The sequence below is a fragment of the Microtus pennsylvanicus genome, chromosome 1 (assembly GCF_037038515.1).
Source record: "Microtus pennsylvanicus isolate mMicPen1 chromosome 1, mMicPen1.hap1, whole genome shotgun sequence".
Classification (NCBI taxonomy): domain Eukaryota; kingdom Metazoa; phylum Chordata; class Mammalia; order Rodentia; family Cricetidae; genus Microtus; species Microtus pennsylvanicus.
In genome coordinates this window covers 128,636,282-128,659,262 of record NC_134579.1, presented here as the reverse complement: position 1 = coordinate 128,659,262, position 22,981 = coordinate 128,636,282, and the positions used below count along the sequence as shown (strand labels likewise).

Below are 22,981 nucleotides of genomic sequence, written 5' to 3'. Positions count from 1 at the left end.
TCTTACCCTCGTAGCTCAGTTCCACCTGTGGAGTACCACCAAGTCCACATTCCAAACAGAGCTTGAATAATGGGGTAATTTAGAGAAATGGTGTGGCCAGCAGAAATGCCCTCAGGCAGGAACCAGAATGACTGGAGGAGAGCAAAAATGTGGCTAAGGCAATGACTTATGGAAGCCAGTCCTGTGTTCCCAAATCTGCACATGACAAACAAATCCACCCACCATCATTTCTGTCAAAGCCTTACAAGTCATGCACAGTAGGTCCTACTGGCCAATCCCTTGCAAATGGGTTCACACAGATTCCAAACAGTCAAACTGGGAGTAGAAACAGGACAGTATACTCATCTGCTTGAATCACTACAGATCCAAGACATCTCTTTGAACAACCTTCAGATGAAACTGATAGAAACTAGACTCTCTAGACTTACAGCAGCCCAGAAGATTGGGGCAGATCTGTGTCCCCAGGACACCACTTGGGTACCCTGCCTCACATGAGTCTAAACTAAGCACAGATGGATATAGCAGGGCTGCCCTATTACAAAATGGGCCCAGTGCTCCTGTGCCACCTCCCCAGGATCCCTGTGGAAGTATCCAAGCCCTCTGTCCTGTCCTCCAGGCTACAAGAAAGGCAGAGGACTCTGGCAGCCCCTGCCTGCCTAGCAGGGAAGAAACTTGGCCCAAAGATTCCAACTCTGCCCAAGACCCGGCTGGCCAGATATACTCCCTTTAAAAAAAAAAATGTTTATTTGAACGCAGACATGGTGGTGGACCCTTGTACCTCAGCACCAGGGAAGCTGAGCCAGGGGGACCACAAGTTACAGGCCAGCCTGGGTTACAAAGTGAGAGTCTGTCTCAGACACAAAAAGAAAATTCTTAGGAGATGAGGCCAGGTCAGGTGAGAGTGAAGAACTGGGTGCAGAGGTGATCCTGTCGGCCCAGCAGGCCTTTGGATGGGATGAACTCCAGGGGCACTGACCCAGGTGCCTTCTTCTTCAGGTTCTGCTCAAAGATCTGCAAAGGACAGACAATGGGTGGCATTGGGCTGGATGCAGTAGTCCCCGTGGCCTGCATCCCAACAGCCCTGTGCACAGCTCTCACCTCATAAGCAGTAAGTTCCAGGAGTGGCGCAATGCTGACCTCAGGGACAGATAGCACCTGGTTGATGACCCGGGCAGCTCTGGATACCTCAGGATGGTAGTGCTGCTGAAGAGTCTAGGAGCAAGTTAGAGTGATGTCAGAAACCTCATGACATAGCAGCAGGGCCTTAGAATGGAGCTTGAAGCCCTGAGCCAGTGTGGGGTCACCAGCAATCGAGTATCTTAGCATACCCTGGCATGGTGCCCTGTGTGACCAAGATCTCTAGGGGCTGCTGGAGATGTGTCAGTGGAGACTCAAATGCCTTCTAGAAGCTGGACAGGCAGATGATTCACCTGCAGCTCCCACAAGCAGCTCTCCAAGGCATGGCTCCTGGCTGAGTCCTTCTCTACTGGGTCATATGGATCAGCATCTAGCTCTACAAACAGGATCAAGATTCCATTTGCCACCTGGCCTTTTGGACCACAGGAGCCAGGGTGTGCCATGATGCCCAGCTACTCACACTCACCAATGCCCTGTGGACGATGCACCATAACTCGGCAGGCAGGGTGTCTACGCAACAGGTTGCAGATAAAGGGCAGGATCATAAGAAGGGCCTCAGGAGGTGCTGTTAAGGCCAGCCGGGCCAGGCGTTTGGCAAAGGCAGCCACCAGGTAGGCGGGGAGGTGGCTGGGAGGGAAATAGGTATGAGAAAATAGGTCCCCAAACATCCTTCCACTGCCTCCCTAACCAGAACTATAGCCCCCACAGACCATGGAGCTGGATATTCCCAACACTCATGAGGAGGAAAGGAAGAGGTCGGCCAAATGAAAGAACCGGGCTCAGTAATTGACGTGAAAGATGGATGGATCCAGGAGGCCATAGAGCTTTTGATAGAAATCAGGGTATTCCCTGAGGGAGGGAGCAGAGAGGACACAGGAGGTGAACTGGTTAAAGGGACAGAACCCCCCAGGTAAGCAACAAAGGCCTTTGAGAGAAAACTAGACAGCAGACCAGAGTGGTCCTATTTGGTACTCACAGGTTATGCTTATGGATTAGGATGAAAAGCCCATTCAAGGCCAGGAGGCTGATGGCACCACCTGCAGCAACACAGGAAGACGTGAGGCTACCTACACCTTGCTCACCCTGGGCCTGAGTAGGTAAGGGAGGAGTGGGCATAGATGCAGGTGGCCAGCCTATAGAGAGACTGACTACCTACGGTCACATGCAGGAAGGTTATGGGAGTTTAGCTCAGATCTGTCAGGCAGGAGATGGCAGCTGGGCCCACGCACAGTGAGTGCCCCTTGCCGAATAACCTAAGTGGAAGTCCCACTCACCCACATCACAAGCACTTGTGAGGAAGTCAATCATGAGGGTGGGCTGAGCCAGGTGGGGCAGGATGGAGTCATGCATAGCCACTGGTACCTTCTTGTAGAGGCTGAGGGGCAGCTGTAGAGATCATGGCAGTCACGGAGCTGCTTCCCTTGCCCCCACTGCCCACAATAAAACCAGGGGCTTCACCCACCACACCCTACCTTATGTTTAAGGAACCCAAGCCACATCTCCTGGAAAGCTTTTCTGTGCTCCTGCAACGGGACCAGGCAATATGTGTATTCTGATAAACCCCAGACCCACCCAGTCCTTCTGCAGTCAACTGTGGGCCTTTGACCCTGAAAGACCCAGGCCAGTCTGTGATACCAAGTCTCAGCACAAGGAGAGACAAAGAACAGAGGGGCGCAGGATTCAGGTCTGAAGCTGGTTATAGTAACACATAAAAGTGACATCACTTGAGACAATGGAGTACATGCTATTGCCTATAACTGCCCAGAGAGGAAGCCATGCCAAGGAAGGTCTTCAGTCTCTGAAAGCATCTCACCTTCAAGTGAATGACCTTCCACTTGTCTGACGTCTCTGAAATCACAGCAAAAAGGGGAAGAGAGTGGCTAGCCAGGCTGAGAGGCCTGGATCTCTCCAGGAGCCCTCCTACCAGGGTCAGGCTCCAGTGGGCCTTAACCTGCTCAGAACTCACGTGTGTGCTTCACATAGAACTTGGTAAGGTCATGCTCTTGGAGGGGCAGGTTCACAGCAGACAGCAACATGAAGGCATTGTTCCAGAAGGTGGGTGACACCTGCAGAAAGCCTAGCCTGAGCAATTGTCCAGGCTGCTGCCATCTACTTGCCTCCCTGAAGTACTATGGCATAGGATGGTGATGGAACCCAGCTTTTTACCTCAGATTGCTGGCTGGTGGCTTGGGCTACAGTGCTTGTGGCCGCCTGCATTGTGTGGTACCGAATATCATCATATTCCCAGTATTCGCAGAACTGGGAGATAAGCAGGCTGTGGTCATCCTCGGGTGTGAGCAGGCCTCCTACCACTGCCTGGGGAGAAAGACAGGGTGAATGACTCTCTTCCACAAAATGGTCCTAGCATGGTCAAGAAGGATGTCACCATCCATCAAGCTCCACACCACCAGGCTGTCTGCCATTTCCTCTCCAATTCACAAGACAGAATATAGTGATATTTCATTTGCATTTCAATAAAGTTTGCCTGGAGATCAGAGAGCAAAACATCCCCACTGGTCAGCCTTACAGACTAGACAGTGGTGACACACACCTTTAGTCCTAGAAGCTATACTAGTTTGCCATCCAAACTGGTCGGAAGGAGTGCACATCTTTAGTTCCAGCACTAGAGAGGAATATAGGAGGCGAGGAGACAGCTCTCAGTCTCGTTCTGAGGATTCCTGGAGGCAGCATCACCATTTCAGAATGAGGTAGAGGTAAAAGCCAGTGGCTGGCTATTTTGCTTTTATGAACTTCAGGCTGAATGCCAATATCTGTCTCTGGGTTTTTATTAATTGTGCTACAATAAAGACCTGTGAGCAGTAAGCCTTGCTTAGTTCCCAGGTCAAAGCAAGACAGGAACATAATATGCCCCAGCTATCTGTTCAGGAAACTAACTCACGAAACCATCTTAGGCTTGGCCACCACAGTCTTCCAGATCCCACTAAGGCCTTACCCTGAAGAGTGTGCGGGGGAAGAGGTAGTGACTTTCCCACTGGGGCTTCTCCAGGGGTTTCGCTCCTTCCAGCTGCACAAACTTCATGAGTGTCTTGAGGGCCAGCTCCTGGGAAGCAGAGAAAGAGTAACCATGATGTCCCCATCTAGATGGCCTCCCAGAGTTCACCTAGCCTCAGGGTCGCTCCCAAACAGGCTTTGGCCAGGGCCAAGAAGTAGGAGAGAAAGGAGACCACATCTTACCTTGCTCCGTGTTACATGTATGTGATGATGGTGACAGTGACATGCTCTTGTTGATTTGGGAAAGAACTTATAACAGAATTTGGCCTGAGGCATGTACACAAGCTGGGCTTGCAGGGGAAGCCACCAAACTGCTCTCTCATCAAGCAATTTTGGAGATACCACACCAAACATGACAATATGCAAAGCAGATTCGGTGCCCAGAACTAGGGTTACAGACACCACATCTTCACAGCCAGATAAATCATACCACAAATACCATACCATAAATCTTTGTGGAAGAAGACATGTAACTTCTCTTAAACAGGAAGAGAGGTGTTCACAAAAGCAGTCCCTACACCTGTGCTTTAGAGAAGCTGGGCCAAGGACTTCAAGACTCACCTTGACTTGGAAGGAGGGATGGGTCAGGAGCTCCTCCAGGCGATTACAGCAGCTGTGATAGCGGTGTCTCATCCAAACTTTGTATTTGTGTGTGGCTCCCTGGGATCCTGAGAACATAGGAGAGCTAACTCCCACTGATGTTTGTGTCCCATCCCACCTTCCCAAGGTCTCCCATCTTCAGTTGTGAACCTATATCCAGACCAGGCCTTGGAAAAGACCATTTCTGATCTCTGCAAACTGGGACTAGATATTAAAATACAGTTCTTCTCACTTTGCCTCAGGATCTGGATCTCCCAAACACTAGGGCAGTGACAGCACCAAACTTTGAAGTGGCACAATTAAAACCCCGAGGAAAAAAGTTGCTAGTATACGAGTTCGTGTAGGCCTGGCAAGTACACGGTCTCACTTTCTGAGCCACAATGGACTGAGTTCTTCTACAGGGCCCCGGCTTGGCGTGTTCCTCCTGGTGTCATTTAATAAGGCGGGTCCCGTTGGGGCGGCCTGGCGGACAGCACCCCAGCCCCTCCAGGTCACTTTACCTGCCAGGACCCCGTCCTCGCGTGGCAGCGAGCCCACGAAGAGCTCTTCCCGCTCCAGCAAGGTACCGAAGAGTCGGCTGCACGTACGCACTCCTTCCTGGATATCCTCAGGGTCCTCGGACTGAGGCGGGAGGTCAGAAAGGGTGACGCTGGGCCCAGCTGTGCCTCCCGTTTGCCGCCCCAAGGCCGCCCCCGCTGCTCACCTGAAGTACAGCCAGGATGTCAAACACCGCGTTGGCCTGACCACGTGCTAAAACTCGTTAGCACCGCCTGTAGTAGACGGCCAAGCTCCCCACGGGAGCCGGCCGAAGCCAGGTGACGACCCATGCCGCCGCGAGGGACTATCGAGCTTGGTCGCGCCTGTGACGTCTGCGATGGCTCGGTCTGGTCACGTCATCAGGGAGCGCCGAGGAAGAGCGACGGCGTGCTGCGACTATGGCTCTATTTCACGTAGCGCGGTACGCAGGCCCGGAGGCTTCCGGACTGGGGGATGCAGAGGTAGAGGCGGGTAGCCGGGCACGAGTGCTGCTCGAGCGGCTGCAGAACCGAGCTCGTGAGCGGCAGCAGCAGGAACCGAAGCCTGAACCCGCCGGGGAGGCCGCGGAAGCGGCAGGCAGGCGGCGTCGACGGCCCCGGCGGCGGCGTGGCTGCTCTGTGGCTCAGAGCCCGGAGGCTCCTAGGGCGAAGCGGCAGAAAGCGGACTACAGTGTGCATGCAGGTGGGCCATGTGGCCGAGATGTGGACGGGGCTTGGAGGCTTTTTCCTGGGTGCGCTGCGGGGTTTATGTCCCCTCTGTTGTGTCGCGCAGGGAGAGGCGAAGAGTCGCCTGGAGAGCTCAACACCGACTTAGAGGACTCAGGTGAGAAGCCCCCAGAGGAGGCCCCGAGACCCCCGGCTCCAGGGCCTGTGTTGGGGGACTTTGCAAGAAGGAAGACACTGAAGGTGAGTGAGTCTGGCCGCCCGCCCGCTACTCTTCAACTTTATTGGGGCGGGGTGGGGATGTTGTTTGTGCGTTTTGTTTTGTTTTGGCCCTAACTATAGAATGGCGGGAGGCTTATAGAGTTCCATAGGGTATGTGTGGACACTCTTGAAACTGAAGTCCACAGACGTGTAAGACCTATTGGACACTGGTGTGTCTGGCGGCCCCCGCAGAAACATTTCTGGCCGTAGTGAGGCAATTGCTGGTCTGGGCGTCTTGTCTGAAGACTGCCAAGAATGGGTGGTGGTGAAGGGTTGACTAAGTCAGCTCTTGCATCAGGGTTGACTGCTCCATGTGAGTGCTGCCCCCTTTCTTAGCTCCCCTTGCTGGCCCTAAAATGAGTCAGGGTGGCTTAAGGAAACCTGCCCTGCTAATACGTTCTTCACCCTGCTAATGTTTGCCCTCGTTTTCCAGCACTTACTCTCAGAAGCTGCTGTTAGGGTCTCTTCTGTTGTTCCTAGTTTCTGATAACTGGTGTTGCTCCATGAGCCTGAAGGGCTCTGCAGAACTCTTGTGGTTTTTTTTACTTTTTTAGGTCCAGCCTTTCCTGCCAACATGGCTGGCAAAGCCAAGCTGTGTCAAGAAGAGCGTCACTGAGGATCTTACTCCTATCGAAGACATCCATGAGGTTCACCCTGACTTGCAGAAGCAGCTGAGGGCTAATGGCATCTCTTCCTACTTTCCAGGTCCTTCAGCCCTGGGCAGATGATGGGGTGAACTCCCCCAAGGCAGCCTTCCCTGGGCTGTCAGGGCTCCAATGTAAGGGCTGTAGTTTAGGGGTCCCTACTTCACACTGGATCAGTGAGCTTCTGCATCCTTGGGCTCAGGTTCCTGATGATTATCTTAGGTCTTATCCAATCCAGGTGCCGTCTTTGGCCAGGAGATCTCCTGGGTGACATGGTATATCCTAGCATATAATTCACCTGTTCCTTTTCTTCCTTCGTTACAGTCCAGGCAGCTGTGATTCCTGCCCTCTTGGAGAGTGCAGATAGTGGGTTTCTAGTAGGCAGAGGTGGATACCAACCTAGTGACCTCTGTGTGTCTGCCCCAACGGGCAGTGGGAAAACACTGGCATTTGTTGTCCCTGTGGTACAAGTGAGTATCAGAGTACACATTTCTAGCTAGAGCACAGCAGGGGGGGTTCTGGTGGCACAGATCATTTCTGTCCCTACAGGCCCTGCTGCATCGAGTGGTCTGCCACATCCGTGCACTGGTTGTGCTTCCTACTAAGGAGCTGGCCCAACAGGTATGCCCCTCTGTATCCAGAAGTCTGTATCCCCAGCCTTAGTTGCCCTGCTGGATGTACACGGTACTTATCCCTTGACCACCTGTGTTAAACTCAAGAGTCTTTGTCATAGCAGGGACCACCGTCTATTTTAGACCAGTGACAGACTCCTTTTGCAGGTGAGCAAAGTATTCAACATCTACACGGATACCACACCTCTACGGGTTGCTTTGGTGACTGGACAGAAGTCACTGGCCAAGGAGCAGGAGAGCCTTGTCCAGAAGACGTAGGTGTGCCAGGTGGTGGGCTCTGCAGGTGTCCTTTGATTAGGGTGGTGTTAGTGCTTTACATGTGAGGCTTTGCTGTTAGATAGCCCTTCTTTGAGTCTTTCTGGTTTGTAGGGTAGATGGTTACCGATGCCTGGCTGATATTGTGGTGGCCACACCTGGCCGCCTGGTGGACCACATTGACCAGACCCCAGGATTCAGCCTCCAGCAGCTCCGCTTCCTGGTAGGCCACCTTCTGGACACTTGGGTCCCTGAGCTGGGGTGATGTCATTGGGGAGTCTTCAGTTGACCCTTGGTTCCTGTCTGCTGTAGATCATTGATGAGGCTGACCGGATGATAGACAGCATGCACCAGTCCTGGCTGCCCAGAGTGGTGGCAGCAGCCTTCTACAGTGCAGGCCCCTCAGGCTCCTGTGCCCTACTCCAGAGGACACAGCCCCAGGCTGTGACTGCTGCCAGGTATCCTGCTGCTCCCTTTCTCAGCTCCCCTTGCTCGCCCTAAAATAGCAGTCAGAGTGGCTTGAGGAATCCTGTCCTAACACGCCCTTGGTTTTCCAGCACTTGCTCTCCCCAGATGCCTCTACAGAAGTTACTGTTCTCAGCCACACTTACCCAGAACCCTGAGAAACTGCAGCGGCTTGGCCTCTACCAGCCAAGGCTTTTTTCCACAAAGCTGGGACACAGTGGCCCTAAAGACACAGTTGAGATGGATGGGAACTTTGGAGGGAAGTACACCTTCCCTGTGGGGCTCACGGTAAGCAAGTAGGGCATGTGTGGCAAGTTGGTGCCTAGGCCCAGGGCTTCTGGCTAGCACCTGCTGTCCATTTCCCACAGCACCACTATGTACCCTGTAAACTCAGCTCGAAGCCACTTATTGTCTTACACCTGGTCCTTGGGATGAACTTCTCAAGGGCCCTTTGCTTCACTAACTCTCGAGAGAATTCCCACAGGTAAGTTGAACCAAGGCGGGGTATAGCTAATACAGACTAGATCCTGGCACCAGCTGGCTTCTATTTCTTACCTACCCAGGCTCTTCCTGTTAACACAAGCTTTTGGGGGTGTGAGTGTGGCTGAATTCTCCTCCCGCTATGGACCTGGCCAAAGGAAAAAAATCTTGAAGCAGTTTGAACAGGGAAAGATCCAGCTGTGAGTCCATGGAAAACAGACAGGACCTGACTGTGTTGTGGTGGGGTGCTCCTGGGTTAGCTGGCTCCCAAGAGAGCCTTGGAGAGCTGTGAGTCCATGGAAAACAGACAGGACCTGTGTAGTGGTGGGTGCTCCTGGGTTAGCTGGCTCCCAAGAGAGCAGAGAGGGTACACATGTTGACTGCTGAGTGTTTCTGGCCCTCTGAGCCCTGTACCCATGTCTCCTCAGCCTTATCAGTACAGATGCTACTGCTCGAGGCATCGACGTGCAGGGTGTGGAGCTGGTGATCAACTATGATGCCCCCCAGTACCTACGAACTTATGTGCATAGGTAAAGTCTAGTCAGCAGTGGCTGCTGTGGGGCTTATGAGCTTATGAGCTCTTGGCCATTATATGTGGGATCTTGCATCGTGGTTTGTGTGCTGTGTGGCCAAGAGAGCAGGTGTGGGTCTCCAGGGTTAGGGCCAGAAAACACTTATGCTTGGTTTCAGGGTTGGGAGAACAGCCCGAGCTGGAAAAACAGGCCAGGCCTTCACACTTCTCCTGAAAGTGCAGGTAAGACCATGTAGTTCCCAGCAGATGTCATGGGTAAATGCATGCTACTGCAAATGGCATTTGTTCCCACCCTGTCCATGAAACCCCTTCCCTTTAGGAAAGGAAGTTCCTCCAGATGGTATCAGAAGCTGGGGTGCCTGAGGTGGCACACCATGAGATCCCCAGGGAGCTCCTGCAGCCCCTGGTCCCTCATTACGAGATGGCCTTGTCTCAGCTGGAGAAGATTGTCAAGGTGAGTGCTTTTGGACCCAGGTGGGGCTTTTGCAAATCCAGCTCAGCTCTGGTAATGTCATCACACATTCTAGGAAAGGGAGGTAAGCAGGAAGCAGCCTCATGCCATGGGACATGCCTCCTGAGCACAGCGCCTGTAGTGTCCCAGTTGTAGGGCAAGGGCTCTGTAGACAGCAGGTAAGGATGATCCCTTTTCTCCACAGGAAGAGCAAAAGCTGAAGATGGCCTAGATGGGAGCAAAAGCCCAGGGGGAACATCCTGCTGAAATGAATGTTGTGTTTAAGCAAAAGATACGGTTCCTTGGGGTTCCACTAGAAACAACCCTTCCCTGCAAGCACCATGGTCATCTTGGGCTAGGCAACCTAAATGTTGGCTTGGTCCTGAAAAGTAATGGCCCTTGGTTTGTACTGCTGGGGTCCAACTGTCTTTGGAAGTAAGCTCAGGTAAAGCTGAAGGGTGCCTTCAGGAATGTGATGAAAAACTGTGGTCAGCCTTATGGTGACAGCAGATTAAAGTGTGCCTAGCATTAGCATTTCATGTCTACAGAGAGACTGTGGTGAGCCTGTCCCAGACAAGTCACTGAAGTCCAGGAATAGGTTGGTTTAAGATGTTTCTATGGCTACTAGCCTTCAAGATGGTACCCACATAAGCATGAAGTAAATTACAGGAGAGTGCTTGCCTGAACATAGTCAAAGAGACTGTGCTTTTTGTAAAAAATTAAATAAAAAGAAAAATCTATAGTATTAAGATAAACTGTCTTCATTTATATTTAAAAAAATTGGATAACTTGAACTCATGCCAATTTCCTGATAGCTTCAACACGCTAATACCCCTCTAATTCAGGACACCTAGGCTAGCTCAAGAAAGCAACACAGGCCACTGGCACCATCCTCAGGCCCTTGCTGACTGTAGGATTTTGCTCATGAGATTAATTTAGAATCTGTTAGCAGCTAGTCTGAGAGTCAGACTTCCATTTTATTGTGGTTTTTTTTTTTTTTTTTTTTTTTTTTTTTTTTTTTTTTTTTTGGTTTTTCGAGACAGGGTTTCTCTGTGGTTTTGGAGCCTGTCCTGGAACTAGCTCTTGTAGACCAGGCTGGGCTCGAACTCACAGAGATCCGCCTGCCTCTGCCTCCCAAGTGCTGGGATTAAAGGCGTGCGCCACCACCGCCCGGCTCCATTTTATTGTTGACATTACTAATGCTTTGAACATCTTATACAATGAAATGAAATCTCCTCCACTCATTTCCGCACCCACCTAAGTCCAAAGTTTTTTGTTGTTCTTTTTAAACCTACTGAATTGATTTTGTTGTTTACTCAAAAGTGCCTACAAGGGCTCACAGGACAAAGAAAACTGACTTCCAGTAGTTCTTCCTCAGCTACTGATAGAATTGTGCATGCTGTCATATTGTTCTCTTGTGTCTGGAAAAAAGCTTTCCTTTAAATTATGCGCCACCTTATTCTGCCTCCATGTATGCCTGAGGTCACCAGATCTCACTATAAATGGCTGTGATACACAATGTGATTGCCGGGAATAGAACTCAGGACCTCTGGAAGAGCCCACCTCTGGCTCTTCACTCTTCTCTGTACCCTCTTCCTTGGAGAGAGGTATGGAATGTCCGCTTTAGGGCCCAACACTCCACACAGTCCCTTACTTTGTACCAGTTGAGCAGCTGCCATCTAGTGCAGTCAGCTTTTATGATGAGAGCTGAGAGGTGCACTTAATCTATGGGTATGGGAATATCATCAAAAGTCATTTTAACAGTATGCTCATTAACAGAATAATAGTATTTGTTTTTCGAGCCCATAACCTGTCTAACCACAGGTTCTTGGCCCCATTAACAGTACCTAATATGGGTTCTAGCACATGGGGCAGGCCTTTGATCCAATCAGAAAGTGGGTGAGAGGCTAGAGATTAGTAATTGAGCATTTTCTGTGATGCAGAGGTTTGGTTTCTAGTACCTACATGATAGCTGCCTGCGATTCCAGTAAAGAAGCTCTGATGCCCTCCAAGGGCACCAGACACACACATGGCAAACACACAGAAGGGGGGAAAAAAGTAAGAAACTGCTTTTAAGAAAGCAGCTGGTGCCTGGCCTGGGGAAACACACCTTTAATCCCAGCACATGGGAGGCTAGACCAAGGGGATCTCTGAATTTAAGGCCAGCCTGGTCTACAGAGCAAAGTTCCAGGACAGCCAGGGCTACACAGAGAAGCCTGTCCTTTTTTAAAACAGTTGCCACTATCACACTACCAGTGAGCCATCTTGTCAGACTAGTCCTTGTGCTCACAGGATTCCAGTAAGGAAGCAGCATCAAGGTTGAGTATAAGCTTTAAGTGTGTGGCATCTTGTCTTATGTCAAGTTCTGTTCTGAAGGGTAACCAAGAACAATGGCATTGGTCTGCAGTGTTTGGGGGTCCTCAAAAGGGGAACCCATTCCTGGTTCAGGGGTTATTTGCTAGCATGTGTTATCTAGTTGGGATTTTGAGCTTCCCCCGCCCCAACATAGAGTAACTTCATTTAAACTAGTATGCATATATTAGAATGTGTCTATAGAAGGTTTCCAATATAGCTTTTTCAAAAGTATTATTGGTGACAAAGTTATACATCTTGAAGTTACTTAAGACTGCTATCCTACTGTGTGTCAAACTGTTTTACTGTAATCTTAGGTACTCTTCATGCCCTGACCCAGATAATGCACATGTATCATTTTTTTTTAAAGCAGCAAATAAAGACTTGGAAGCAACTTACTTAAATCTACCATAAAGATTGATTGGTTGATAAATAATTATGTCTGTTATCTGGGTCAGTTGGGCTTGATTGGACCCAGTGACTTTTCCCTTGTGAAACTCAGCTAAAGATTTCTATAAAGTATTCCCTGTGGGGTGCTTGCTTTGCTGTCAATAAAGACAGAGTGAAGCTCTTTGTGAGCTCCATACAATGTGTGGTGGGTAAAATGACTTGGTAGGCAGGTAGGCAAGATGAATGAGTTTGGGGTCAGCCTTAGGGTTGTGCAGTGGGTAGGGATAGGCAGGAAAGTGAGTCCTTTTTCCCCATTCCCCGTCTGAAAACCCCTGGCTAACTTTATCCCCCTTGCCTCTCTGCTGGGGATTAATAGTGTGTACCACTACACCTTGCTTGAGGTCCATTTTTATGGACAGTGTCAGAAATGATCACATCTACTATCTTGATCAAGATCAGCACTCGAGCCGGGAGGTGGTGGCACACACCTTTAATCCCAGCACTCGGGAGGCAGAGGCAGGCGGATCTCTCTGAGTTCGAGACCAGCCTGGTCTACAAGAGCTAGTTCCGTGAAGGTGGTGGACACACCATGGGACCAGCCAGGGAGGGCCACCTGGGATCTGCTTGCGTGAGGCTGGGTATGAGCTGAAACCCCAAGGCCTTTCAGAAAGGAAGCGGTGTGAAGGCTCACTTTTGCATGACAGTTCTAAGTAGAAATCAAAACATTATTTTTCTGGTGTTTTTCTACTTACTTCCTAGTGCCTGAAGAGGGGCTCAACTTGCAGTCCTTTTGGCACTGTGAAGTCCTGAAGCAGACACAGCACCCATGGTGGAAAGCTGCACAGGAACCCAGGTGTCAGAGTAGCTTCAAGGCCAAGGAACTAAGGAGGAAGACCTTGAACATGCAAGCCCTGCATTGCTTTGGAGCAATACATACACAGAAGGCTTTGTTTTCTAACCAACACATCCTTACTCCAAACACTGGTCATGAAAGACAAAACAAGGATGTAGAAAGGTCACTTTTATTAGCCTTTGCTTGTAGGACATCAAAACCCTATTCAAATACAAATGTTTGTGTTTACAAAGTATTTACAATTTCAGTCCTGTTTATTACATTTTTTTAAAAAAAGAAAACAACAGCTATCTGGTTGAAAAATGGATGAAAGTAACTGCCAAAAATGAAGACCCTGCCTCTTGCTCCCACCAACCACCTGGCTTGGGCACACTGAAGTATGCTGCCACAACAGTGGGAAGGATGGAGAAAAAGGTGAGTGTAACATTGACCAAGGACCCCCACTGAGCTCAGTTCTGCCTGAGGACTATGGGGAATAGGAATTGCTTCTGGGAGCCAGATACCCAGGAACCTCCCAAGGGCTATTCTTCCCCTAACACAGCACACACTAAGCCAAAACAATGGGTTTTTGCTTGTAGGACAGGTTTGTGGTTCAGAAAATATTAAACCTCTTCTGGTTTTTCAACACCTAATTGCTACTTTTATCCCAAGTTTCACATTATGAGCTCAAAAGTGAGTTCTAGGTGGGCTTCAGGATGTATTGTCAAATTCCTGCCCACACAGTACACAAAGAGTGGGATGGACATGACAGGGAAGAATACTCAAACAATACAACTCCTGTCTGCAAGGCTGCAGTGCTGACAGCACAGACCTCACAGACTTAACTTCAGGCTTCAGCACTGATGTGGAACATGGGCCTTCAACTCTGGCAGGTAAGAAGGCACAGTCAGCCTGTTATGCCCAAGAATGCCATACAAGTCACCTTACAGTGGTAAGAAGAGTGAACTTAGGACTGAACTTTCATTCCAACCCTTTCTCCTTCAATTGCAGGCCTGTCACTGCAACAGCTGTTTAAATCCATGAAGAGCTGCTGGGGTGGCACAACAGCAATGCCTTCCAGACTAGACCAGGACAACAATAAGGGAACCTGGGTATCAACTGCACCAGGCTGCCCTATACATGTAACCCACACTAGCTTCTCACAAGAATACTGTAAAGGATCTCAGTACAGTGTGTATAAACACAAACTTGGCTATACAGAAATGGTGTCAGTCCCAGAGCCTCATTCAAAGGAAAGCCACTGCCCACTGGTGCAAGATGGGTGCTCATAAATGCAAGCTAGGACCTCACTGGCATATTTAGTGAAGGCTCTGGAAAGAGGGGTGGGGGTGGGGGCATCTGATGGTCTGCTCTTGTCTCCTACATCTCCCTGAACATTCAATAGTACCAAAGACCATGTCTGAGCTGGAGCCTGCTGTAGGACATGCTGCCCCTACCACATAACTGAGTAGTGTACACTACAGAAGAAAAGACTGATGTGGACATTGCCCACACAGTGAAACCATCAAAGACTGCAACTGTCGCTTTTTCAGTTAGTCACACACAGGAGAAAGTCAAATCACTTTGGCCAACCTAGGTAGCAGCAGATCCCAGAGTCCAAAAACAGTAGAGCATTCTGCTAAGATAAGACAGCCTTGCCATAGTACCAACCAGTTTCCTTCCTATTGGCATGGAGGCTTGGTGGGTGTCTTCAGCCTCACAGCAGGGACTCGCATCTGTAATTTGGGCTGCTGGCTTGGGCTGTCAGAGCTGGCTGGAAGCTGTGCTGGGGCTGGACCACCAGGGGTCTGCAGTGAGGCAGAGGCTGTAGTTACCACCTGCTGCTGAAGGAGCTTCTGCTGCACGACTTGGGCTGTGGCAGTCACCGTTGGGATCATTTGTACCTGTTGCCCTGCTGCTGTTGCCTGTGTGAGTGTCACTGTCTGTGGAGAAGCCTGAGCCAAGATGAGATCACAGGTCACTGGAGAACAGCCCTGGCAATGCTGTCCCTCTAACAGAGAACTACCACATACACCTAGTAGCCTCAGCAAAACAGCAAAGGACATAGACCAATGTAAGGGGGTTAGTTGATTTTTTTTTAAGTTCATGGGCAGCTTTAAAAATAACATCACCACTTTAATCAAATACTACTGCACTGAAAGTAAAAACAAACCAGAGGGTTCTGGTTCAGAAAGGGGTGTTTTCACTTGCCAGCTTCTCTCCCAGAAGCTGTGATCCTGTCTTGTGGAACATTAGAAAGGTACCTGCTGAGAGCAGGTTGGGGCACAGGTCTGGTTTTTCCTTGGAAATTCCCCCTCTTCAGTAGGTCATTTTTCCCGAAAGCTCATGTTTTTGTGTGAATTATGAAAGCCAAAAGTAATTCTCTAATCACTAGTATTCTGCTTCTGAAACACATTTGCCCCCAGCACCCTCCAGGTCTCTGCACTCTACCTGTTGAGAAGCTGATGCAACCTGCTGGATGCTGGCCACAGGTGTTTGTTGTTGTACAACTTGAGGAAGTTTTGCAACCTTTGACAAAACAAGGCAAGCATAGGATTCAAAATACATGCACAAATATCTTTCTCTGCTTTTAAGCAAACAAATAATGGCAGATAACATGGAGAAACAATCTCAAGTATGCCCACCAGGATCCTAGGAGGTTAAAGAGCAACTGACTCACTTTCAGAAGCAATCCATTTAATAACTCAAAATTCTTGGTTCACATTTTAACTTTTCCTTGGGATTAGATTTGGGAGTGAACTGCACCCTTATCTGAGTTCTTAATGACACCGGATAAAGGTTTTGTATAGAGGCAAGCCCAGTGGGCCAGGTCTTACCAAGAGAGACACCAAAATTTCTCAGTGGTTTCATCCATCATAACTGAAAGCTCACGTTCTATAAAGCAAAACTTTCTGCCCTGTGTTCACTTCCTGTTGTGTTCACTTCTTGCTGTTGTCAAAATTGAACAATGCTGAAGCTGTAGCTCAGTAATGAAACTTGTGCAGCATGCATGTAGCCCTAGGTTGAATTCTTAGAATCATGAAAGCTACAAAAGTTCCGCACACACTGAAGTATGGTAGTCCACACCAGACTACCTGAGCAGAAGGATGATAAGTTTGAGGTCAGCCTGGGCAAGGCCAGCCTAAGCAATAGTGAAACTTATCAAGGTAGCTAACTATTCTTTAGTCAGACTTCTGTAACCTCAAGCCTGCCCAAAGGGGACCCTAAAGCCTATGGAAGCAATGATCATTAGTATGGAATTTAAGAGTGTGAGAGCACTAACACAGTTAATAATTTAAAAAAAATTAACAGCTCAAGCCAGAAGATAGAAATGTAAACACAGGGGAAGTTGACAGAATCCTAAACCAATCAAGAAGCTATTTGCTGGGAAAGAGAAAATCCAGGTTCTTCAATTCAATGTCATGGGTATACTAAACACACTCCAGGACAGACCCAATGCCCAGAAATAATTGGCCAAATGGATTCCATGTTTTTTAGTATGCATTTTGAGAGACAGAACATATGAATGAAGTAGGCTTTCTGTCTAGGGATCTGGGAGGAGTTGTATGTAACAGGGGAAAGAATATGATCAAAATATTAAGAAATTTTCATTAAAGTATTATGCATTGAAAATACAAAATTATATAAACAGCTTTTGTGAGAGGCCTGGTTATAGTTAAGAGAACAAGGTTGTGTACAAAATTACCATTATCTACAAGAAACATTTATATTTTTTGGAGATAGGGTCTCCGTGTGGCCCTGGCTGTCTTGGAACAAACTGTAAACCAGAGAAGCCTTGAATTTAGAGATTCATCTGCCTCCTGAATGCTGGGATTAATAGTGTGCACCACCACGCCCAGCCCATATTTAAATTATTGTGGAGCAGCATTTAAAATCAGTCTTTACCTAAAGATAAAGTCTGTTTAAGAATACAGACTGTGATGTGGGAGTGATTTCTTTCTAATCTGTTGCTTTCATTGGTTAATTAATAGAGAAACTGCGCCCATTTGATAGGCCAACCCTTATGTGGGTGGAGTAAACAGAACAGAATGCTGGGAGAAAGAAGCTGAGTCAGGCAGTCGCCATGATTCTCCCACCCGACACAGCCGCAGGTTAAGATCTTCCTTGGTAAACCACCTCGTGGGCTACACAGATTATTAGAAATGGGTTAGATCAATATGTAAAAGCTAGCTAGCCAAGCCGGGCGGTGGTGGCGCACGTCTTTAATCCAGGGACTCAGGAGGCAGAGGCAGGCGGATCTCTGTGAGTTCGAGACCAGCCTGGTCTACAAGAGCTAGTTCCAGAAACCCCTGTCTCGAAAAAACCAAAAAAAAAAAACAAAAACAAAAAACTAGCCGATAAGAGGCTGGAACTAATGGGCCAGGCAGTGTTTAAAAGAATACAGTTTCCATGTAATTATTTCAGATAAAGCTAGCCGTGCAGCAGCTGGGTGCCAGGAAGGTAGCCCACTGCCCTTATTTCAACAAGACTGTTTGCAGACAGCAGAGCTGCAGCACTGGCTCAGTGACTGGGAGCTCAGTGACACGGAAGACCTCGCTTTCATTCCACGCCTACATAGCCGCTCATATCTGCTAGCTGCTTGGGAGGCCGAGACAGGAAGCTCACAAGTTCCTGGTCTACCTAGGCTACAAAAGGAGTTCAAAATTGTCTAGCAACTTAGCATAACTTTCTAAATTAAATTTTTTTTACAAGGCTGGAGATGTGGCTCAGCAGCAGAGCATACTTATATAAGGTTTTGGGATTAACACCCAATGCCACAATAAATACATCTAACATAATTTATAAGGCCCTTTAGGTATACATAACAGAAGATGTATTCTCCTGGTGGCTTAGAAGCTAAGATCATAGACTACCAACTCTTTTACTACTGAATCCATGCAGTTCTAACAGTGGTTGGACTCCAAAATCGTCAAAACAGTCCTAAAGGACAGAGCAGAAGAACATGCCTGCCAGAGACCCAAGTGGCACAATTATTAAACAGGGCATGATGGAACACACAGGAGGAATCCACAGGATAGAGTGGAGGTAGGATGGACATTTTTTAATAAGCAGCCTTGAAAATAAAATAACAGGCATTCACACAGATTTCATCAAGGCCCTCTTTGGATTAAATAGCTAAGTGAGAAAGCAAAATCATGAAGCCACAACCTCTGGGGTGGATTTCTTTTTGTTTCATGTATGTGTGTATTGAGTGCAGGTACTATAGAGGCAAGAAAGAAGGGACTGGGTCTCCTAAGCTGGAGTTACACAGAGACAGCATTTCTTTGTGTAGCTTTGGAGACTTTTCTGGTCCAGAGCCTTTCCAACTCTGTAGATCAGGCAGGCCTCAAACTCCCAGAGATCCAGCTGTCCCTGCCTCCCCAGTGCTGAGATTACAGGCATGCACCGCCCAGGACAGACTTTAGTCAGAGACTGGATACTCTAGTAGCTCGTCTAAAGACACCATTGAGTGAGAAGAAACACACAAATGTCACCAGAGCAACTTATATCTAGACTGAAAACTAGCCTGGCAGACAACTTGACAGGTATGTCAGAGGAGACTTGAAAGTCAAAAAACCAGGAAAAGATGAAATCTCATCAATTACCCAAAACACAAGCTAATAAAGTAACCAAGTTTCTCCTGTTCCCACCCACCAGACAGGGAGCTCTAGAATCCAGGTGGACCTGCACAAACAAACCCACAGCCAGGCAATGACACTGTATATCTGTGACAAGAGTGGCCAGGACTACTTAGGGACCATCTGTGCGCATGCACACACAATTAGTCAGTCAGTCTCTGTCTCTCTCTCTCACACACACACCATCTGTGTACATGTACACACAGTCAGTCTCTCATATACACACACACACTAACACATGAACACACAAAAGAAGTTGGTATAGCAACAGCATAAGTCTGAGACCTCACTCATGAGACTCCCCTATGTTCTGAAAGGCTCCATGCCTACTAACCAGAAAGGGCCCTGCAGAACAGGTCAAGCACTGGTTAGCCACACTGGCTGGGTGCTGGTACTCTTCCACAGGCCCTACCATCTGCACTGAGTTGCACACAGCAGCATGCTTACCTGGATTTGCGTCTGCACCTGCTGAGTCCCAGCCAGTTTCTGGGCCTGGGAGATGGGTGTGGTCAGAAACTGGGTTTTAAGGGCTGGCTGGGCAGCATAGGTGACTTTCTGCTGTGGGCCCTGAGCAGTGATCTGTTGGGTGGTTAGCTGAAGAAAAGACACCAGAGGATCAGAGCCAGGTGAAACCAGGTTCCCTATTTAAACCCTCAACAGATGCCAAGAGTCTTCACCATTTGGCCTCTTCACAGCACTTCTTAGACAACAAGGTCAAGACCATCCCAATAGGGGTGGTCCCACCAGTAAACACAATAAGCACAGAAGGCAGTGTTCCTTCCCCGTGAATTCCACATCAAGAGCCATTCCTGCTTTTTTAATCTTATCTAGTCCCTTCTAGTCTGGTAAATCCATACCTGGCATCCAGCTGGATTCTACCCACCCTATCATCATCCCTTACATCTCAAAATGAAAAACAAGGGACACTGACCATACTAGCAACCCCGCCCTTGTAAGGCTTGTAGCCCGTTTACTTTGGACCCTCCTCCCCAGCAAAAACCTGCACTCAAATAAAACTTCACACAAAGAACCCATACCTTCTGCTGGACGGCAGCCTGGCCCTGGGCAACTTGTGGCTGGATGGCCTTCTGCTGCTGGACTGCTTGCTGCTTGAGCTTCAGCAATTGTTGGACATGTACAGGTTGGGCCACGACAGTCTGCCCTATAAGAATACCTAGTCAGTTAGGTCCTGGCAAGGGTTCCCTGTTTATCCAGGTTCTGTTCAGAAAAGAATAAATCCTAGAATTGTACTAAGGCAAATTAAACAGTGTGGTGTTTTGTTTGTTATTTTTTTCTTTTGAGGCAGTTTCTCTGTTCTTTGAACTCAGATCCGCCTAACTCTGCCTCCCACGTGCTGGGATTAAGGGTGTGCACCACCACTGCCAGTTTCTATTTCAGAAATAACAAACAAGAGAAATGTCAGAATGTTAATGGTTAAACTAAGAGCCAAAACTTGGGACTTGGAAACCTAAGAGAATTTACACTAAGCACTAGAACTAAATGTGTAAAGCAGGTGTTAAGACAGAGCAAGGCAGTGACCATCTCCAACAGAAAAGGCTCCCTGTGTACCGCATGGCCACCTGGGAAAGGCATACAGCAAGAAGCTGCAGGAAGGTACCTGCTGTTTTTTGTGGCTGTCCAATTGCCACGCTGATCCCTGCAACGTTCATAGGCAGGGTCGTGACCCCCGGCGAGGAGACCACAGCTGCTGGGACAGATACCACTGGAGGCTTTGCCAAGGCCACCTGAGCAGGCTGGGGTGTCTGAGTTTGCATCTGCCCTTGTGCCTGCAGCTGAGAAGTAGGGACCCGGGTCTAAACAGTGAAAATAACAGGAGAATCCAGAGAAATTCAGACATTGTGTGTCCTTTTCTTTCCTACTTTTTAAAAAATATTTTCTTGACCAGAGGCCAAGAGAATCACACAGATAGAGGAAAGGGGGCAGTGACACTAAAGGGAATCTCCCGGGACTTTTGCTTGTCACTAACAGACACATGCAGACAGAATCTGTACAAGACTTTTGTGCTTGTCTGCCCCACTGCCATGTTCTGGTGTTCTTAAGATTCCAAACACTCATTTCTGCTCCTCATTCTGTGCCACTTACTCTCCCCCACATCACTCTTCCACCACACCCTTCTCTCCAAGATCACTGCTATAACCGCCTATCTGAAAACACAATCAAGGCAACCCAATTCTACAGTTTTCCACAAGTATTCTTCTCCCTAAATTACATTTTACAAAAGGCAAATGAAAATGAGTCAATTACCAAACACACATAAAAATAAAAAGAAACCTAGAAAGGAAAAGCTACCCACAGTCCTAACGTGCCCACAGACATGGGATTGAAACTGACATTCAGCCTGCTTAGCTATCAGTGCAAAAATGCAACAGTTCTATCAGTGCAAAAATGCAACAGTAGAATGAGTCCCCGGGCTCTGTTGCCTCTTCCCTAGACAGCTGGCACTCTCCAAGTTGCCTGAAGAAACGTTAACCTTGATTGTCAACCTGACTGGATTTAGAACTGCCCAGGAGACAACTCTCTGGGAAAGTATGGAAGGAGGCTGTAGAGCAGACGGGAAGCCCCACCTCAGTGTGAACTGGGGGCCCAGACTGTACAGGCAAAGGAGCAGCGAAGTCTGACAAGCACTGGCATTGGCCTCTGCTTCCTGAGTGTAGAGGCAACGTCACCTGTCTCCTCTTTATCACACTGCCACAACTTCCCGCCACGATAAACAAAAGTAACGAATCCAGTTGCTAACCCACCTTTTAGGTCCATTTAGTGAACATTTAGTCATTTGATCTCGTTACCACTGACAAAAGCTTTGTAAATAGCCCCACTATTTCTGCAGGAGACGAGTACTATTGTATTAACTAGCATGTAAGGTTTGTGGCCTAATTACAATCTACTCTGCAACAGCCCATTAAGCTCCTATCTACTAGCTGTTACCACTCTCCTGACAGTTTGTAAACACAGTCACAACAGGCTTGCATTTTTTGTTTTGTTTTTTTAAATAAGTTACCCTCAGATTCCCTCTTTGGTGGAGGGGGCCTCTCACTAAGACCTATACACAGAGCGGAGCTCTAGTACCTGGGACCCCAGTCCTAGCACAGGCTACAGTTGCCAAGTAAAGGATCTGAGCAGGTAATTAGCCCATGTGCCACAGTTCCTTCACTTGTTAAAGATAGCTCATAATACAAAACACCAGGAAACTGGTACAGAGCTCCTAGGGAAGCACGGGTGGGCAAGCCTCCAACAGGCACTCATCACTGGCTGTTGTGACACAGAAGACCCACAGCACATTGACCGCAGTGTGTGCATATCCTCAGACATCACTATCTTGCTATGATCCTTCCTTCAAACCCTCAAAGGCTCTCCCTGCTGCCAAGTGGTCACTATTTAGCTGGCCATGGAACCTGGGGTGCCTGCAACATCAGCCGTTCTGTGTTCTAGCCATACTGAGATTGTCCCTACCCTTCCTCTGCAAAGAGGACAGTCAGTAAGCTGTGCCTACCCCTCACTATTCACCTTCTGTTATCCCCAACCATTCAGTCCCTAACAGGCCTGGTGACACTCTGCTGGTTCTGTAAGTAGTGCTAGCACAACTTGCCAAAAGTCTAGTATCTAATCATCCTCTGTAAGGACCAAATCTTCTGCTTCAAATCTAAGTCTGCCACAAGACCTAACATGATCCTGAGCAAGCAACAGAAGCATGTGTCTGCTGAGACGGTTCAGCAGGTTAAGGTGCTTGTTGTACAAGCCTAGAAATCGGAGTTTAATCTCTGTAATTCATGTAACAATGGAAGAAGACCACCAACTCTACAAAGTTGTTCAACCTCACCACACATGCTATGGCATGTGCACTCCCGGCCACAATTTAAAAAACAAACCCAAAAAACTTTCAGTAAATGCAAAGATGGTATTTGGACAATAAATATATAAACTGGAACTTACAAGCCGGGCCACCTGGAGGTTGGCCACAGTGGTGCCTGTGAGCAAAGCTCCAGGCCGTGGGGCTGTGACTGTGGTAAGCTGAGGACTCTGTTGCTGCTGTGGGGGCTGTGGTGTCTGCACTTGCACTTGTGCCGGCTGCTGTGGGGGAC

General features: G+C 48.5%; 3 protein-coding genes across 27 annotated transcripts in view; 1 reads left to right on the top strand and 2 right to left on the bottom strand.

Annotated features, from left to right (window-relative positions):
- Positions 1–725: 725 nt before the first annotated feature.
- Noc4l (nucleolar complex associated 4 homolog) lies at positions 726–5,617 on the bottom strand. Its single transcript, XM_075984093.1, is given in 15 exon segments — positions 726–1,011; positions 1,099–1,212; positions 1,431–1,513; positions 1,604–1,764; positions 2,114–2,174; positions 2,412–2,523; positions 2,610–2,660; positions 2,951–2,985; positions 3,104–3,203; positions 3,304–3,453; positions 4,091–4,198; positions 4,711–4,817; positions 5,250–5,370; positions 5,453–5,503; positions 5,505–5,617. Coding segments are annotated over 15 exon segments (1,446 nt in total). The 5' UTR covers positions 5,577–5,617; the 3' UTR covers positions 726–891.
- A 22-nt stretch (positions 5,618–5,639) lies between these two features.
- On the top strand, positions 5,640–13,436 carry Ddx51 (DEAD-box helicase 51). 4 transcript variants are annotated; one of them, XM_075984070.1, is made up of 15 exons: positions 5,641–5,967; positions 6,058–6,191; positions 6,764–6,914; positions 7,178–7,323; positions 7,403–7,474; positions 7,633–7,739; positions 7,855–7,963; positions 8,053–8,198; positions 8,298–8,493; positions 8,574–8,689; positions 8,769–8,885; positions 9,114–9,215; positions 9,376–9,439; positions 9,537–9,671; positions 13,170–13,436. In XM_075984070.1, the coding sequence occupies exons 1-15, from the start codon at positions 5,685–5,687 to the stop codon at positions 13,218–13,220; spliced, it is 1,929 nt and encodes a 642-aa protein (XP_075840185.1). In that variant the 5' UTR covers positions 5,641–5,684; the 3' UTR covers positions 13,221–13,436. The 4 variants fall into 4 exon arrangements, with proteins under 4 accessions (XP_075840171.1, XP_075840177.1, XP_075840185.1 ...); XM_075984079.1 differs by lacking the exon at positions 13,170–13,436 and adding an exon at positions 9,874–10,414; XM_075984056.1 differs by having other exon boundaries at positions 5,640–6,191; positions 13,170–13,360.
- The window catches only part of Ep400 (E1A binding protein p400), a 106,658-nt gene continuing 97,093 nt past the window's right edge, over positions 13,417–22,981 (bottom strand). For 18 of the 22 annotated variants that reach the window (XM_075984027.1, XM_075984036.1, XM_075984045.1 and 15 more), the window contains 6 exons: positions 22,833–22,981; positions 20,500–20,695; positions 19,919–20,043; positions 19,329–19,475; positions 15,694–15,771; positions 13,417–15,197 (listed from right to left, as the gene is read on the bottom strand). The exon at positions 22,833–22,981 is cut by the window's right edge and continues 73 nt beyond it. In XM_075984027.1, the coding sequence (XP_075840142.1) occupies positions 14,925–15,197; positions 15,694–15,771; positions 19,329–19,475; positions 19,919–20,043; positions 20,500–20,695; positions 22,833–22,981 (968 nt within the window). In that variant the 3' untranslated portion in view covers positions 13,417–14,924. Of the gene's footprint in view, positions 15,198–15,693; positions 15,772–19,328; positions 19,476–19,918; positions 20,044–20,491; positions 20,696–22,832 lie in introns of all 22 variants that reach the window. The other 4 variants (XM_075983899.1, XM_075983922.1, XM_075983929.1 and 1 more) reach the window with 2 other exon arrangements.

Coding starts and splice junctions, on each gene's coding strand:
- Ddx51 (XM_075984056.1), top strand. CDS start 5,685: ATGGCTCTATTTCACGTAGCGCGGTACGCAGGCCCGGAGGCTTCCGGA. Junction 7,324..7,402: donor TTGTTGTCCCTGTGGTACAA/GTGAGTATCAGA, acceptor CTGTCCCTACAG/GCCCTGCTGCATCGAGTGGT. Junction 7,475..7,632: donor CTAAGGAGCTGGCCCAACAG/GTATGCCCCTCT, acceptor CTCCTTTTGCAG/GTGAGCAAAGTATTCAACAT.